The sequence below is a fragment of the Macaca mulatta genome, chromosome 3, assembly GCF_049350105.2.
Source record: "Macaca mulatta isolate MMU2019108-1 chromosome 3, T2T-MMU8v2.0, whole genome shotgun sequence".
Lineage (NCBI taxonomy): Eukaryota > Metazoa > Chordata > Mammalia > Primates > Cercopithecidae > Macaca > Macaca mulatta.
The window spans coordinates 80,244,528-80,262,776 of NC_133408.1; the positions used below are offsets into that span (position 1 = coordinate 80,244,528).

Here is an 18,249-nt window from a genome sequence, read left to right on the forward strand (position 1 = left end):
CATTGGCTAATAACAAAATGGACACTGCACTCAGGAAACAGCAAAAAATGAGATGCCATGAAAAGACCAAAAAGAAAAAGTAATCAAATTTCTTAAATATGTCAAGATCACTGAAAGTACCAAAAGTGACAGTTTTAAGCACACTCTGTATTTTTTGAAAAAGAAAAAAAAAAAAAAAAACCTGTTGGGATGTGATGTTGGCAAAGGTATGAAGAAGCCACAGAAGCTAATCTAAGGGCATGAGGGAGGTTAAGGCAGAGATGCCAGTGCTTTGATGCCTCATGTAAGGTAGGGTTCTGCACAATAGCCACAGGGTGGTCATAGTCACCAGTAGGTTCCTGGTTCTCAGTCCTTGGCTCATGTACCCAGCACCAAGCCCTATTTACAGAACATACCTAGACTACAGGGAAAACTAAAAGTTGGCCATTATGGATCAGTTTTCCTGCCACCAGATGCAAGCCATCCTCAGTCTGCAAAAATTTGCTCAGGCACAAATTAGCAGGCCTCCCAAGAATAGGCATGTCTAAGTTACTGCTTCAGTAACTTCAGAGCAAACTATTGTCAGAATAAAAAAGGCATTGTTGGTTCTCTGACAGAGGAGGTCTCCAGTGACCAAAGGGAAGGGGAAAGTAACGTTTAGCTCAACTTTTAGGGAAAATTTTTAATTCAGAAAGCAATTTGAACCATATCTTCTCCTCCTCCAAATGGCTTTGCAACAAAAATCTTCATACATAAATGCAGTTTAACAAGCTATTTACAAGCAAACACTGTGCATCATTGTACTGTGCTAGGCAGTTAACACAGATGAGTGAGACTGGACCCTGTCCTGGTACGTTCCCAGGGAACAAATGCCATGCATTGTGAACATTCAAGGTTCAGTGAAGAATTCATATAGGTCCCAAGGACAGGTGGCTGCTGAGAGATGACCTGCAACTGGTTTCCAAGTGCTTCCTACTTTTTTGTTGCTTGTTTTTTTGTTTTTTGGTTTTTTGGGTTTTTTTTAGTATGCAGTCCTATGTTCCTGTAGTAATTAGCATACTAGCCTCCCTGGGCTACTATTTTTCAATATGATTCCATAACCAGCTGCAAAACCATAAGGACAGGGTTTGCAAGTTTCATAGAAAGCTCTAATTATTTCCATTTACAAATGGTAAAAGATCATTCCAAAGAGGCACTGTTGTGGGCTGGCTGAATTATGTGCTTTCCAAATTCATATGCTGAAGTCTCAACCCTCAGTATTCCAGAATGTGGCCTTGTTTGGAAATAGGTCTTTAAAGATCCTATTTAAATAATCAATTAAGTTAAAAAGAGATCATTGGAGTGGACTGTAATCCATATAACTGATGTCCTTATAAAAAGAGGAGATTAGGGCACACACACAGAGGGACAACCATGCAAGGACACAGGGAGAAGACGGCTGTCTGCAAGCCAGAGGTCTCAGGAAAAACCAGCCCTGCCAACACCTTGATCATGGTCCTTCAGCCTCCACAACATTGAGAAAATAAATTTCTGTTGTTTAAGTCACTCAATCTGTGATATTGTGTTACAGCAGCCTGAGAAAACTTATACAGGCTGTATTAGTCTGTTCTCATGCTGCTAGTAAAGACATACCTGAGACTAAGTAATTTATAAAAGAAAGAGGTTTAGTTGACTCACAGTTCCACATGGCTAGGGAGGCCTCATAATCATGGCAGAAGGCAAATGATGATCAAAGTCATGTCTTACATGGTGGCAGGCAAGACAGCTTGTGCAGGGGAACTCCCATTTATAAAACCTTCAGATCTCATGAGACTTATTCACTCTCACGACAACAGTACGGGGAAAACTGCCCCAATGATTCAGTTATCTCCTCCTGGCCCTGCCCTTGACACGTGGGGATTATTACAATTCAAGGTGAGATGTGGGTGGGGGTACAGCCAAACCATATCACAGGCAGGATATCTAAGACTTCAAAATAATATGCTGGGCCTGAATTCCAGCTCCGCCACTTGCAGGGTGTATGTGACCCTGGTCAAGCTAACTTATCCTCTCTCAACCTTGGTTTTCCTAGCTATACAATGGGGATATTAGCACCTACCTACAGTGGTGGTTGTGAAGCATACATGAGATAATCTACATACAGTGCCTGGTCCAGGCTCATAAATGAAATTAATGACCATGGGAGATAATCTTCTTGATGGCACTCACTACTGCTAAACTCAGACAAAGCTATTGCAGATCTGCAAAGCTAAGACCTGGCTCTGACAGGGGGCAGAGAGCTTAGCATATAGTCTACTCTATCTCCCTTATATATTTAACACCAGAATGTATTTGGCTCAAGTGGGTACAAGAGTCAAATAATTATTGTTCTTTAACTTATTCAGTAGCCACTGCTGAAGGTATTCCTAGCATTCTTCTAGGTGCTGCGGATGGTGGTCAAGAAGACAGACAAGCTCCCACCCCTCATGAAGCTTGTATTACAGCAGGAGACAAACAATAAACAAGTACACCCGTAAGTCAATGAGATAATTTCAAGTAGTGATAAAAGCAAGAAAATAGCTCCACTGATAATCGCCAAAGACTAGAAAAAGACCCACCTGCCCTTTAGTGGGTGAATGGATGAACAAACTGCAGTGAATCCACACCACAGAATACCACTTGGCAATAAAGAGGAGGCAAGTGCTGATACACACAATGACCTGGGTGAATCGCAGCCCTCGTACTGAGCAAAAGAGACCACTTTCAAAGTTACAGATGATGATTCCATTATAGGGCATTCTCACAAAGAAAAACCTATGGTGACAGAGAACAGATGGGTTTAGGGTGGGAAGACAGTGTGATTACCAAGGGACAAAATGAGGGATTTGGTGTGGGCTCGGGCAATGGAACTGTTCTGTGTACTGATCCAGACAAATGTGAGAGCTGTTGACCGAAAAAAAACCCGCCGAACTTACTCTATGTTAATGTAAAAACAAAGCAAAAACACACAGTGCCTGTCAGGGGGTGCTTGAAGAGAGAAGACATTTCTTAAGAAGGTTGGAGGATGAGCTCCAGGAACAAAGAAGGCAAGAGAAAGATAGCTGGAGCCCCCCACAGCTGGAACTTGAGGTAGGAGCACTGGCTGCCCTGGGCATTGAGAGGACAGGGAGAGAGGGCTTGGGGAGAGATGTGGCTTGGCTGCCTGGGTCACTGCTGGTGGCCCCTCGCTGATCTCTGCCACCTGCTGAGGCCAGCCTGAAAGAAGGAAGGACCTCTCCAACACAGTGGTCAGGTGAGGACATGCCTCTCAGGCACACTGGATCTCAAGGAAGTGTGGCATTTAAATTCCAGATAGGTGTGGGCTGCTGCCATGTCTGCAGTGATACACAAGGTTACTGAAGAGCTTTGCCGTCTTGAGCAGCATGGGAAGACTTGGAAACAAACGTAACTATCAGAGTCCCTCCTCTGTGGATGGCTTCCAGACAGAGGATCAGGCAGGTGCCCACGGTAGGGCTGCCATTTTATGGGACCTGCTCTGTGTCCTGATTGATGTTATACATACAGACATACGATGCCACAAAGCCAAATATCTAACACTCCACTGCTTGGGGCTCCTAAGAAAATGTAATTCTCTATTTCCTGTAGCTGATCCACTTTTTACCCACTGGGGATGGTGAAAAGAGAACAAAGTCTTAAAATCGCCTGCTGACAGCTGACAGTGGCTCCCTGTTCAAACAGCATCTTCTGAGGGATTCAGGCTCTTTGGGGTGAATGCTGAAACCCGCTGATGTTCTCCAGGGGTAGCCTGGTGACAGTCAGGGGTGGAGGGCCCAGGACTCCCACAGCCATGTGCCTCATCTGCCTATCTGTGGTGCTGCCAAGGCCCACATCTTACCTGGAACCTCGGGGTCTGGCACTGCCTTGTCCCTTGCTGCTTCCTTCTCACCTCAGCTCCTGCTTTCTGAGTCTTAGCCATCTCCTCTGCCAGCCTGGCCTAGGCCAGCTCGGTGGTGAGGCCACCTCGCTCTCATGGCAGCTGGTTCATAGCAGGTCCCCAAGGCCTGCTGGCTCAGGACATGGATGTCAGGGAAATCTGGCTCCCTTCTACTCCATGCTCAGAGACACTAACTCAGGTATCCTTCCTCTGCTCAGCCACACTGCTAGGAGCACATGCTAGCTCAGGGCCGGCCTACACAGGGACTATCCCCCAAGATGCATGGGTAGGGCCAACGCCCTCAGCTTGCAGCTCCTCTATCATCCCACAGCTCCTCTTTGGGACCGTCACCAGGAGAGGAGAAGCCAGGATGCCCACCTGACCACTAACTTCCTCTACTTTCATCCCTCTCTTCCCAGGGACTCCCACCTGCTCCCGTCTGGCTGGGGTTTCTCAACCTCAGCACCACTAACATTGTAAACCAGATCATTGTTTGTTTGGGGGTGGGGGCTGTCCTGTGCATTGTAGGATGTTTAGGAGCATCCCTGGCCTCCAGCCTCCAGATGCCAGCAGCGCCTTCTACGTGTGACACTAAAAATATCTTCAGATACTGTCACACGTGCCCAGTTGGGTAAAATTTCTCTGACCCCACTCTGGTTGGAACCACTGGCCTCTACCATCTCTTTCTTCTTTCTGAAGTGACATCTGTCTTCCCTACTCCCCAGAGGCAACAATGGCAGAATGCATTTCTTTGAATAACATTTTTAGGGGAGGAGATCCCATTGGTTTACTATTTTCTGAATATTATTTCTGGTATTTTTTACACTTCCAAATGGCACTGAGAGAGAGTTATGATTTAGCCCAGTTTCACAAAGGAGGACACTGAGCACGACAGTTCAAATAACTTGGCCAATAGGGAGAGAGCTAGATGAAAACAAGACGGTCTGCTTTCATGGGCTTATACATTCTGTAGGAGCCCAAACTAAACCTACTTTGGGCAGCAGGGGCCTAGAATGTGCCTCGTGATTCTCACTGAAGTATCATTTCAGGCATGCTACTTATTCTTGGGAAAACAATATATCCTTTTATCTGTTTTTCTTTCATAGGCTCCGTTCAAGCTCACATTGTGTCTACACATCGCTCTTCAATTTTTCATCAGCCTAGGCCAAAACCAAACACAACTCTGACCTACAAAATAAAAAGAGCATACTAATGCATTGGAGGAATCTCTTGACCAATAACATGGAAATACCATCAATTCCTTTGCAAATACTGAGTCTGACACCCTTAGAAGTATAAGTTAAATTAACTCCTGTTAAAATAGTTGATCGAGAGGCTGTTAAGCTAAGACGGCTGTAGCACCTTGAGTTCCTATGTAAGCAAACCAAAACCCAGTGCAATGCAAACAGTAAAACAAAAGTTAAGACTAACCAATCAGAAACCTCCAACTAACCTCCAACTAGGGAACTAGGGACTTTTGACTTTAACAAATATATTTTCTCCCTCTTGCTGCAGCAAACACTTTATATATGCTTCTTCTATTACCCCATATCCCATGCCCCAACATGGTCAGTGGAGGGTTGAATTGTCTAGCATTGCCTAATTCATGAATAACTGAATGCTCAAATAAACTTACTGAAATTTTAATGTCCCTAAGTTTATCTTTTAACACTCTCTAGAAATTTTGGCCATCATTTTTTTTTCTGGTTCATGAAAGTGCTTGACTTCCACTGTCTTTAAGGCTGATAGATGGAGGTGCACACAGCTCCGTGGAAGGGTATGGATGGATGTGATGGGTGCAAGTGTCCAGGGCGGGGGATATCAGAGCCCAGAAGGGGGAAGGCCTTACTAATGGTCCCTGAGTAATTCTGATGCATCCTCCATGAAGAGCCATCGCCCAGATGACTGAAAATCACAGATCTACTCAAGTCTTTCATGTCAGAGACAGAGAAGAGTCCTTCAAAGAGAATGCAATAAGCCTAAGGTCACAGAGAGTTAGGAAAACGGGGACCAAAATCCAGCCTTCCAACACACACACACGTTTCTTACTACAGCATCATGCTTCTGGGTGCCACCTGTGCTGTTACAAGTCAAACCAAATGAAATTACCAACTTTTATAGATTTTTTTTCCTGCAAAAATGGCAACTTCAGATGGTTCCACCTAACAAGAAGTAATGGAGAGAAAAAGACCATGTCTTAAATAATTTATAGCATGGGCCACTCCAACACTGTAGATAATATTGCTTCACATAGCCCAAGTGGCAAAGCTACAAGCATCTCCCAGCTCTGCGGGACTTTAGACCATGAGTCTAATGACTAGAAACAATTTTCATAAAACCAAATAGCCGTGGCTGACTGTTAGGATAATTCATCCCAGGTACAATGCCGTAAAATCAGCTTTATAAGTGCAAAACCAGGACACCTGCATACAAAGTTGTTAGCCATTTTAAATAAGTGAAAAAGACATCAACTCTTAACACTGCCTGTAAGATCTAAAAGGGGCTAAGCAAGAACCAGTGAAGTCTGGTGATTTTTCAAAAATTCTCATCCTTCTCAGAACACACATGTGGGGCTTAGCACCTCCCCACACCTCTGTCCAGGCCCAAAGTCCTCCCATCTCCACTTCACAGGGGCTTATACAACCCGTCCTTCCAAGTGCTTTGCCCAGTCTTTCTTTCCAGGGGGACCAGCTGCCCCACCCAGCCTGTGCCTCTGCTGCACTGAATGGTCCTTACAGCATAGTATATCTAAATTATTTCTTCAGCTATTTGCCTTCTCTTCCCCACAATAGGGTGAGCTCTTTAAAAGCAGAGATCATCATACTAATTGTTATACCGCAGAATACAGCATAATATGCAATGCTGTACTCATATATTAATAATATTAACATAATAATATAGCATACCATTTTTTAAAGTCATGGCCTATTTTTAAATTTTGAATTTAAAATAGAGCTGTGATATGGAGCCATTTTCTGTGAAATTCCTTAAATATCCAAAACCCTAAAAAACTTACTACACTAAGGAAATTCGAATAATGGTGCAGAGGCTCCAGTCCCGGGATGGTAGCTGTGAGGCCAGAGGTCCTGCCCAACAGAACAGCTCACACCAAGCATATATGGCGATCAATGCCGTTCCATGTGAAAGTACAGACTTTAGGCAAATACCCCTCCAAAAGGACACTTCCAAGGTTTTTTTTAGAAAGTAGAAAGACTACACCTCTACAAAAAAACAAAACTAAACTAAAAAGTTAGCAGGGCGTGGGGGCACACACCTGTAATCTCAGCACTTCGGGAGACTGAGGCAGGAGAACTGCTTGAGCCAAGGAGTGCAAGTTTGCAGTGAGCTATGATTGCACCACTGCACTCCAGTCTGGGTGACAGAGCCAGACTCCGTCTCTCCAAAAAACAAAACAAAACAAAAATTTAAAACATTAAATAAATGTTTTAAAGTTCAAATACCATTCAGAGTAGGCAGAGGTAAATGCAGCCCCTGAGGTAGGTGGCAAAGTGGGAAAGGGAACTTACAGGAAATAGTGCTGTGACCTCACACGGCAACCATGGGTCAGGAGCACGAAACTCGTGAAGGCAAGTTTGATAAAAAATGACTTAACTGCTTATATGATCCCCTGGCATATGATCACAGTTTCCAGGTTATTAATACTACTTGAGGCTTGGAAGTTTAACATGAATAGTACAGATATCTTCTCTTCTGTGTTTGACAATAAGACAAAATTATTCCTATGTCTTTGGTAAAATGTCCCCTTTCCAGGTGCCCAGCTGGCAAGAAAAGACTCCAGGAAAATACAACACAATTATTTAAAAAGAAATTGCAAATATTAGTAATAACAAATCAATCCTGCAGTAAACAGATTTGAGAGGTTAAACAATGTAAGAAAAGGAAAATAAGCAGAGCCATCTAGTGTCTAACTTCCTCTTGGGTAAACCCTGCTTTGGTGTCTTCATCTCACCTTATTCTCCAAAGGGTGAAGCAAAACCTCACAATGAATTCAGAAACATCACTAACCAAAATACTAACTAACCGCTAATACATCAGTTTGTATGTACCATGTCTGATTCTTTCTTAATTGTTGGATGCACCAGGCAAAACAGATTAGCATTTGTTCTCCAAGTTTTCCTGGAATTACTCCAAACAGTCCTCCTCTCAGTCTCATTGTCCTTGACTTTTAAAATTAGAGTTCTGTAAGTTCACTGCATTAATTATTCTAAATAACAACTCCAACCCCCAAAGTGTCCTCTAAGGGAAGGAGTCAGCAAATCCAGATTTAACAACAACGACAGGAAAAACACTCAGGCTAAAATGAAATAGATCCAACATAAGAGCCTTTTACATAATCCAAGGCGCATAATAATTATGTCAGACATTTTTAAAGATTCCTTCCCGATTTAGGAAGGTCTATATGATTCTCATTCATTTTAACTTACCTTTTGAATGACCTTGTTAATTTCTGGAGTGTTTGGTGTATATAGTATTTTTCCATGCAATATGGGTTTTAGGAAGGTCCACACCAAAGCACCATTTGGCAATTGTAGAATTTCCTGATAAAGCTTCAAGCAAAATGGTGCTGTTGCAATTAGAAAGAGAAAAAATACATTACTAATGATACACAATGCCTAGGTTAATAGGGAAATACATTCACATATCCAGGATGCCTCATTTTCAATGATAGACATATTTTTTTCTGACACGACTCTGAACTTTGGGGGTGCTATAGTTTGAATGCCTGACCTCCCAAACCTTAAGCTGAAATTTGATCCCCAGCGTTGGAGGTGGAGCCTAACAAGAGGTCTTTAGATCATGGGGGCAGATCCCTCATGAATGTTTTGGTGCCACTGTCATAGTAATGAGTGTAGTTCTCACTCTATTAGTTCCCAAGAGAGCTGCTTGCTAAACAAACAAACACACACAAAAACAGCCTGGCACCTCCCTCCTCCCCTTCTCTTGCTTCCTCTCTTGTCCTGTGATCTCTGCACATGGCAGCTCCCCTTCCATTTCTGCCATGAGTGGAAACAGCCTGAGGCCTCACCAGAAGCAGATACTGGTGCCATGCTTCTTGCATAGTCCACAGAACTGTGAGCCAAACAAACCTCTTTTCTTTACAAATTACCCAGCATCTGGTATTCCTTTATAGCAACACCAAATAAAGACAGGAGGTAAAACAAGATTTTTTCCCCTGTTACGGTTTTCAGCAGCTCTCATCGCATAAGAAACTTCATGATACTGTGTTCACTTAAGTGACTTCAAAGGCAGGAAAGAATGACTTACATTTTCAAACTAAGTAATCAAAAAGAGTGTTAAATAATGACATGGACACTTGAAAATGAAAACGACAATTAGAACAATAAATCTGGTTTTTCATCAAGAAAATTCTCATTTCAACAGTCACAATATTGAGATCAGAACTGAGCTTTTCTTATGAAGTCAGCTTTACAGGTTACTACTGAATTGTCTTTAAGGAACCCATGCAGAACTATCAAACTTCCTAATTTTGACATATTAAATTGCCTTATTTTCAGGCAAGTACTGAATCCCTCTTGGTGGCTCTCATGAAACTTGTGATACTAGTTGATTTCAATTAAAGATTTACTTAGCTAAATTGTCTAAATCAATGGTTACCTGATGAGGGTAGATATTTCATCACCATAATGAGTAGGAACTAAATCTTACAAGGTTTTAAGCTAGCGAGGAATACTTCAGTATAACTATTTCTTTACCCATCTAGAGAACATTTAAAATGAAAATATTATTTTAGTTTTATAAGAATAAAATGAAAATATTATCTTAGATTTGATACTGTGATTTATAAATACTCAAGGTATGATTGTTGTGGTTGTTTTAAATGTTACTTTCATCTTCCCAAACTCCCCATTTGAAAGGAAAAAAAATTATTTGACAAGTACAATAAAATTGATGGAAATACTTCCCTCTAAGGTATAAATTAAGAATATGACTACATAATACATTTTAAACCATTAATTATAGAAGTTGTTCTTACTGAAATTTAATGACTTACTGTTTACATTACAAGCTTAATATGAACAGGAGCAATTTTACTGCAGAAAAAAGCATAGTCATGATATGTACAAAACTAAAAATTTTAACTCAGAAATCCCAACATGTGACCTACAGAGACTATGAGATGACAGATGTGTGTTGTCTTACGCCATTAAGTGTGCAATGATTGTCATGCAGCATTGAAAATCGATACACTAGGATACCTTTATACCCTTATGCTAAGGTGCCAATACTCGTCATCTCCATTGCATCTCACAACAAGCTTATGAGCTAGGTGCTACTGTTTCCATGTTATAAATGAAACCAACATGATGCAGAAACATAAAACAACGTGACCAAAAATGCACAACTGATGGAGCTGAACTGTCTAAACCCCAAAACCTCACCAGCATGTTTATTCTGCCTTACTAATAAAAACGTTTCCACTTAAATTGGGGCCAAAAAATGACATATTAATTTGCATTCATTTGTACCTATCGTGCATATTCACTTGTACCTGAGCTTCACAGAGAGCAAATTTGGAGGTGGCCACAGACAAGTTCTCTTCATTATTATAATATAGCCATTTGCATGGACCAAAGCAGTGCCTGGACCCTCACCAATACTGGTTAGCCTGGGAAACCAATGGGGTTGGGGTTTCAGGTGTTTTAGACACTTCCTTGGTGACACAGTTCCTTAGTGACCCAGGTGAGAGGATTTGTTTGTGCTCAAAGACACTAGGACTGTTCAAAGTCGGCTGCCATGCCAGCATTTGGGGAGGTGGAAGCAGAAGATTTTATGCCAGTGTATAGCAACCTTATACACAGACAGAATACTTAGTATAAAGTAGGGCCAATTATCAAGATACAAATGAATCTAAACACATATATATATTACTACTATCCTATCTTACTTGAATCTTCAGGGATGTTGAATTTTTCTTTGTCGTCTTCCAAGAGTTCGTTAACTCTGGGCAAATTAATGAACATATTAGAATCGCTAAGGAATGATGCTTGGTCCTTGCAAACCAACTTCATCACAGACTGGAAAGAACCAAAGGCTGAACTTCTGGCCTGGACATTTTGTGAAACCTGAGAAAATAAGAAAACTAAATTGCAACTACATTGTGACTTTAAACAATTCCTTCACATACCTCTGAAAGTCTAGTTCCTTCCTCCACTGAATGTACAAGATATTCAACAAGTCAAAAGAATCGAATGTCTGCTTTAGAGTTTTCTGTCCTTGGGATACCATTTGAAACACTACGGTAATTTTTCTGGCCAACATACCTGGTAGAAGAGGGAAATGTCATACCTACACACACACACACACACACACACACACAGATAAGACCTTACTATTTGTCCAGTAATAAATTATTAATCCATAAAATATTACTAATTCAGACTAATTACTAGTCTTAATGTGTGTCTATGCTACCAAGATATCCAGATATTTTATAGCTATACAAATTATCTATCACATGATGGACTTACAATATGTCTCCATGGCAGCTCTGAGAACATTGTTATCTTGCTCCTCATCCTACACCTCCAACCCTAAAAATTCTACACTCCTCCTCATTCGTGCCCAGTCAGTTGCATCCCAGGCAAAGAGAGTTCAAACAAAACCTAATATCAAGCCACTAAACTAAATCAAGTTTGTGTTTGCATTTGCAATAAATGATTTGTAATTTGTAAACCAATTATTTATAAGGAAATAAATGTTTTAAGGTTTTTGAAAGCAATTTGCTCTCTGAATTAAGTTAAACAGGCCCTTGAAATCTCATCTGTGCAATAATTGAGTTAGTAATTTCTTACTTCATAGATAATGCATGTACTATCCCAATCTCCACACTGGCGGAATGTGGATCAACAGTGTCAGTTTCATGCAGTTTTTGGAGAGATGCCAGGCCTTATTCTATGTTATGCTGTTGCTTCCAGAGATATGAAGAGGTACTTCCATTCCGGTATTTTGCTCTCTAATGCAAATTTTAGATGTGGGAAGATAAAGGAAAAAAGGGGCAAATACAAAGAAGGGGCAAATTTGAATATTTCCCTAGGGACAAAGATGAAGCACACACCTGTTGAAAGTCCAGTGTTTCTAGCAAGGCAGTGATTTTAAATGTGTGAAGAAACCCAGGAAGATGCTCAAAGATGTGCTGGGCTTTGGCAAGCAAGGAGCTGAGGCTGGAAACTACATCCAACAAGGAGTTGAGCAAGTCATTTGCTTCAGAAGGCATCAGAGTCTAAAGGACAAAACAAAAACAAAACAAAACAACATGAAATAACCAACACTGTATTTTCACCCTCACAAGCATCTTTTGAGCTGGGAAAACTTGTTTATTTGATTATTTTCTGTCTCGAACTTCAGAGACGCCTTTGCTCTACTATATGAAAGTCCTCTTCGTTGGAGTATATATAGCTCAGGTGTTTTGGAGCACACTGAATTGCACTAGCATTGTTAAAATGTAAACTAGAAACAAATGTGATCTATCATTAAAATTCAAATCATTTGTCAAATATTTCTTTGTATCTTTGTAGTGACCAAGGTGGAAATTTGAGAAGAGGCTCAAAATACGAGCAGTCCTTATATGTGAAGCAATTTACATTAATCTACTGCTTTACTGTGTTCATAACATTCACACATCATCTCAGTCCTCCTAATACCTTGCGGATGTCCAATATAGTGTTCATTTTGTGGATGAGAAAACTGGGGGTTGAAGAGACTAAAAGTCTTCCTGAAGTCTCACAGTTAGAAAAGTTTAGGGATGGGAATTTAAGCCCGATTCTTTAAAAATGTCGGTACCCTTTGAAGCTTACTTATGCTATAACCAACTGAAATGCTCTGTATTTTACATGTTTGTTTGGTTTTTTTTTTTGCATATTCTCAGTTCTACACTGGAAGCAGGGCAAGGCTTTTCTTCTGTCTTGATCATTTATGTAGCTACTGGGAATAAAATAGAAGCAGGAAATATTAGTTGCTCGATAAATATTTGTTGGATGAATGGATAAATGAGGAAATGCCAGCTCTTTGCACAGAGCAGGGAAAATCACAGCTAATTTCCACCGACGGTCATTTGCATACTGAATTTTCTGTTTTCCAGGCTGGGGCAGAGGAAACCAATTGTCACTGCTTCTTATTTTTGCTCATTAGTGTTCTAGCTGCTAGCTCTGCAGATGACTTCCAGGGCTCCGAGATCACAGCTCCATCCTTCACAGAAGCACTCTGCTTCTAATGATGGAGTTCTGTCCGTTCATACTACAGAGACAACTCTAGCAGGAGAAATGGTGTGTAACTTTTGTCACTTTTTCTACTCATCTTTCTAATTACAGCTGCCCTTTAAAAAAGTGGCACACAGTGACTGGTCCCTGACTTATAGTGGGGAGTGATAGAGATCCAGCGCAGCTCCAACAGACCAGATTGATGTGTCAAATTAATATAGCAAATTGTGCTTTGCTGAAGGCTTCAGAAATTCATTGTCAGCTGAGTGAATCAGAAAGTACATGGACTTGGGAGTGAGCTGCACCTGCACGTGACCCTCACATGGAGGTGGGGCTGCCCTAGCATCCTGAGCAATATCTCGTATTTCATCAACTTTCATAAAGCCTTGCATATAGAAGGTACCTGAAAAACAAGTGCTGTTGTTATTAATGATGATGTCATTTTCACTGTGTCTGGGAGACTGAATCTAACCCACTATCTTATCCTTCAAAAGAATCTTCGTACAGATGATGGCCCTTGTAGAAGTAATTATGTGGGCCTCTACAAGCACTTACTTCAAATCGGGGACCTTTATGCACATAACAAAGTGGCCACTAAAGTACCATCGTGCCAATGGGAGCTCTGTTTCCCACAAGGCAAACTGCAAAGTTGGAAGAGAGGCTGTGGTGAGCAAAGGCAGAGCTAAACCATAAGCACGTTAGCGAGAAATATGAATTCCACCAAGATAGAGGTGGGTTTGCAAATTATGGGTACGCAAGAAATGTTTATCCTCCTCTTTATGGGTTTAAAATGTAATCGTTCTGAAAACAAGTATTTGTTCTCTGTGTGTGTGTGTGTGTGTGTGTGTGTGTGTGTGTGTGTTCCAACATTTACCCCTTGGACTCTTAAAGTAATAGAAAGTAAGGAAATTATGCGTGGCTGAAATGGCAGATCTACCCTTTGCTGACTCTAAAACTGTTCTCCCAGACTCGGGGTGCCTACAGCCACCTTACCATACTACAAACCCTGCAGCCCCTCTAATGAACCCAGAGGTTATGAAATACTTCCCTAAAGGGAAAACAATGGTACTTGGAGCAAGATCAATGCCTAAGGATAGGAAGGGAAGCTTCTGGAAACTTAAGTAAAGATTCAAACAATGGAGGCCAGAAGGAGGAGAAGCTTCTGGAAGGGGCAGCTTGAGAGTGGTGAGCTGTGGTTAGGAGCTGGGTCACCCTTACATGGGTTCTGGGCCCGTCTGGAAAGTGCTGGGCCTCCTCACTTCCCACTCTCCACTCTCTCCTGCCGACATCATCGTCTTTGGCCTCCTCCAGCCCCTCCCTGCCCTCACACTGCTGCTTGTCAGAGGATCACAGGGCAAGTACAGAGCCGGCACACACAGGGGATTGGGCTTCCTGTGCTGCCAACCCCTCCACATTCTCTCCAGGGCGGGCCCTGGCAGAGCTGGATGCTTCCCGCTGACTGACAGAGCCATGGTGCGGGGAGCAGCACCTAACTTGGGCCGCTCAGGAGTGGACCATGCGCAATCCCAGCCTCCTCAAACATGCTCCAGGAAGGTGGCCCTTACAGAGGAGAGAACCCCTGGCATTAGGAAGCGGTGGTGCGTTTTTGCAGTGGGTCCTTCCATGGTGGAGCATGGAGACCACCAACAACTCTGTCCCAATGCCCTGACACCTGTCTCCAAGGGCCCCCTGAAGGGTTTCCTGAACATCCCTTTATTACAACAAAGTCTTCTTGAGCCCCACTCTGGAGTCAGCAAACAGGTGACACTAGAGGCTGGTGGAGGCCACTGCAGAGTGGCCGGGTGCTCCTCTCCCACTGCAGCACCCCCAGGACTACCCTACTTATCTGCAGCCACCACAGCAGACTCCTGCAGAGGACCGCCCCGAGCCAGCATGCTCCCCATACCTTGTAAATGAAAGCTCGCACATCCAGGTTTTGACTCAGCAACACAATCAGAGGATATACTTTTGACACCGGCAGGCCACAGAGTTCCTGCGTCGCGATCCGAGATTTTTCCCCTTTGGGAAATGTCAGCAGGAGACGAAGGATTTCATGATCACACTTTCCAGACAGAGCTACGGTGAGGGCACTGAAGAGAACCTGTTTCAAAGCACAGAGATCAGAAGTGAGGATACCTATGACATCGTGTGCTTCACCACCTCAGGCTGGAGCTTCATCAGCATGGAGTCACCCAAGATTGGGTTTCCCGGCTCCAGGGACTGACCTGCAGATGCGGGGAGCCCAAACTGTGGTTCAATTCTCAACATTTTGATGGAAATGTTTCTGAAGTGTCCACATCATTCTCTGACTTCTTATAAAATTTGCCCTTGCTTGGGGTCTTTGGATCACCCTTCTGAAACTCTGTCCCTCTGCTCTCCACGAGGCTCACTCGAATGCTCACCAAGCCCGCGACCCTCCGTCGCCAGCCTCGTAGTTAGCATCTGTGTCTTGTTTGTCTGATATTAAGTCTTACCCTGGGCTTTCAGTTTATCAGCTTCCACTTTTCACTGTCATCAGTGTGAAGCTGATATTTTTTGCCTCCTTCATTTTTAGATTGAAAAACAGGATTGCCAAGCTTGTTATATGTATTTTAAAAGCAAGTAAACTCAGAAGGAGGCACTGAGGACAACTTATATTAGTCTCTGGTTTATTACTATCATGCATCGCAATTAAAGCCTTTGACATACCTCTTCATTTGGGCATACTTTTCAGTTAAGGGCATTTGTGAGATACCAAATTACAAAGCAAAATAAAACAAAAACCATACTTCCTGCTCCACATTTTTGCTCCTGATGGGCATAATTGCTGTGAAGCATTCAGACCAACTGAGGCCGAAGTCCATGAACCCATGTGAATAGGAACCATGCGCACTGAATAAGAGCACGGAGAACTCAATAGATGCCATAAAATGTCCCCAAAATACATTAAGAGATAGATAATGGTGTAGTAGTCAGGGTCCTCCAGAGAAACAGAACCAAGAGAATGTGTATGCATGTGTGTGTGTGTGTGTATGCAATCATGTGTCTCATGATGACAAGGATACATCTGGGAAATGCACCACTGGGTAATTTTTTAATTGTGTGAACATCATAGCATGCACTTACAGCATCCTAGAAGATACAGCCTACTACATACCTAGGCTATAGGGTATGGATGGTCTATTGCTCCTAAACTACAAACCTGTACAGTGTGTCACTGTACTGAATCCTGTAGGCAATTGTTCCACAGTGGTATTTGTGTGGCTGAACATATCTAAACCTAGAAAAGGTACAGTAAAAATACAGTACTATAATCTTAAGGGATGACCATCCTATATGGGGTCCATTGTTGACCAAAATATCATTATCTGGTACATAATGACAAACTGCATATATGGTGGTAGTCCCATAAGATTATAATGGAGATGAAAAAATTGCTATCTTCTAGTGACATCAGCCATTGTAATGTTGTAGCCCAGTGTATTATTCAAGTGTTTGTGGCAGTGCCGGCGTAAACAAACCTGCCACACTGACATTCATAATAAAAGTATCACACATGTAATTATGTACAGTACATAATAGTGACAAGGATAATAAACGACTGTATTACTTGTTTATGTACTAACTGCACTATATTCTCGTTATTTTAGAGTATACTCTTTCTAGTTATTAAAAAAAAGTTAACTGAAAACAGCCACAGGCAAGTCCCTCAGGAGGTGTCCAGAAGAAGGCATTGTTGTCACAGGAGACGACAGCTCCATGCATGTTATTGTCCCTGAAAACCTCCCAGTGGGACAAGATGTGGAGGTGGAAGACAGTGGTATTCATGATCTTGACCTCATGTAGGCCTATGCTAGACTGTGTGTTTGTGTCTTAATTTTTAACAATACAGTTTTAAAAGTTAAAAGTAAAAAAATCTCAAAATAGAAAAAGCTTATAGAATAAGGACATAAAGGAAAACAGTTGTACAGCTGTGCAATGTATTTGTGTTTTAATGTAAGTGTTATCACTGAAGAGTCCAAAGGTTTTTTAAAATTTTAAAGTTTCGGCCGGGTGCAGTGGCTTACACCTATAATCCCAGCATTTTAGGAGGCCAAGGCAGGCAGATTGCCTCAGGTCGGGAGTTTGAGACCAGTCTGGTCAACATGGTGAAACCCTGTCTCTACTTAAAATACAAAAAAAAAATTAGTCAGGTGTGGTAGCATGCACGTGTAATCCCAGCTGCTCGGGAGACTGAGGCAGGGTAATTGCTTGAACTGAGGAGGTGGAGGTTGCAGTGAGCCAAGATCACGCCACTGCACTTCAGCCTGGGCAACAGACCAAGACTCCGTCTTAGAAAAAAAAGTAAAATAAAATGTATAAAGTAAAAAATGTTACAGTAACCTAAGGTTAATCTATGATTGAAGAAAGAAATTTTTTTTATATATAAATTTAGAAACACACAGTATTTATTGAGTCTACAGTGGTGTACAGGCATGTCCTAGGCCTTCACATTCACTTGCCGCTCACTGACTGACTCACCCAGAGCAACTTCCAGTCCTGTAGCTTTATTCCTGCCAAGTACCCCATACAGGCATACCATTTTTTAATCTTTTATACCATATTTTTCAGTACCTTTTCTATGTTTAGAACAGGTATCGTAAAATATGTTCTTGTGTTTTCTATGTTTTGATATACAAATACCACGGTGTGACAATTGCCTACAGCATTCACTAGAGTAACCTGCTGTACTCTAGAGTGACATGCTAGAAAGTAATTAAGACAAATCTTCTATGGCAAATGCAGAAAGGACTCTTATTGAGCCAGCTTGGGTTGCTGCTCATGAAAAGCCAGGGCGATTCCCCTGAGTTGGGAGTTTGGATGAGGCCCATTTTCAGGGATGGTTTTATGCAAAAGCCTATTTTGTGGGATTGATCAAGGAGAGGTTCCTCTTGCGAAAGCAAAGGGTAGATGTGTTTAGGTTTGCAGACTAGGAGCAACAGGCCATATCATACAGCCTAGGTGTGTAATGGCTGTACCAGCTAGGTTTGTGTAAGTACCCTCTATGTAATGTTCACAGAATGGTGAAATCGCCTAACGATGCATTTCTCAGAATGAACCTAGTCATTAAGTGACACATAACATATATACACGGAGAGA

General features: G+C 42.0%; 1 protein-coding gene across 1 annotated transcript in view; it reads right to left on the reverse strand.

Moving 5' to 3' along the window:
• Positions 1-18,249, reverse strand: part of ABCA13 (ATP binding cassette subfamily A member 13) — a 513,939-nt gene that overhangs the window by 358,091 nt on the left and 137,599 nt on the right. The window contains exons 24-27 of the mRNA XM_077997982.1: positions 15,038-15,232; positions 11,991-12,155; positions 10,821-10,998; positions 8,338-8,477 (exon numbers count right to left, since the gene is read on the reverse strand). Coding sequence (XP_077854108.1) covers positions 8,338-8,477; positions 10,821-10,998; positions 11,991-12,155; positions 15,038-15,232 — 678 coding nt within the window. The remainder of the gene's footprint in view (positions 1-8,337; positions 8,478-10,820; positions 10,999-11,990; positions 12,156-15,037; positions 15,233-18,249) is intronic.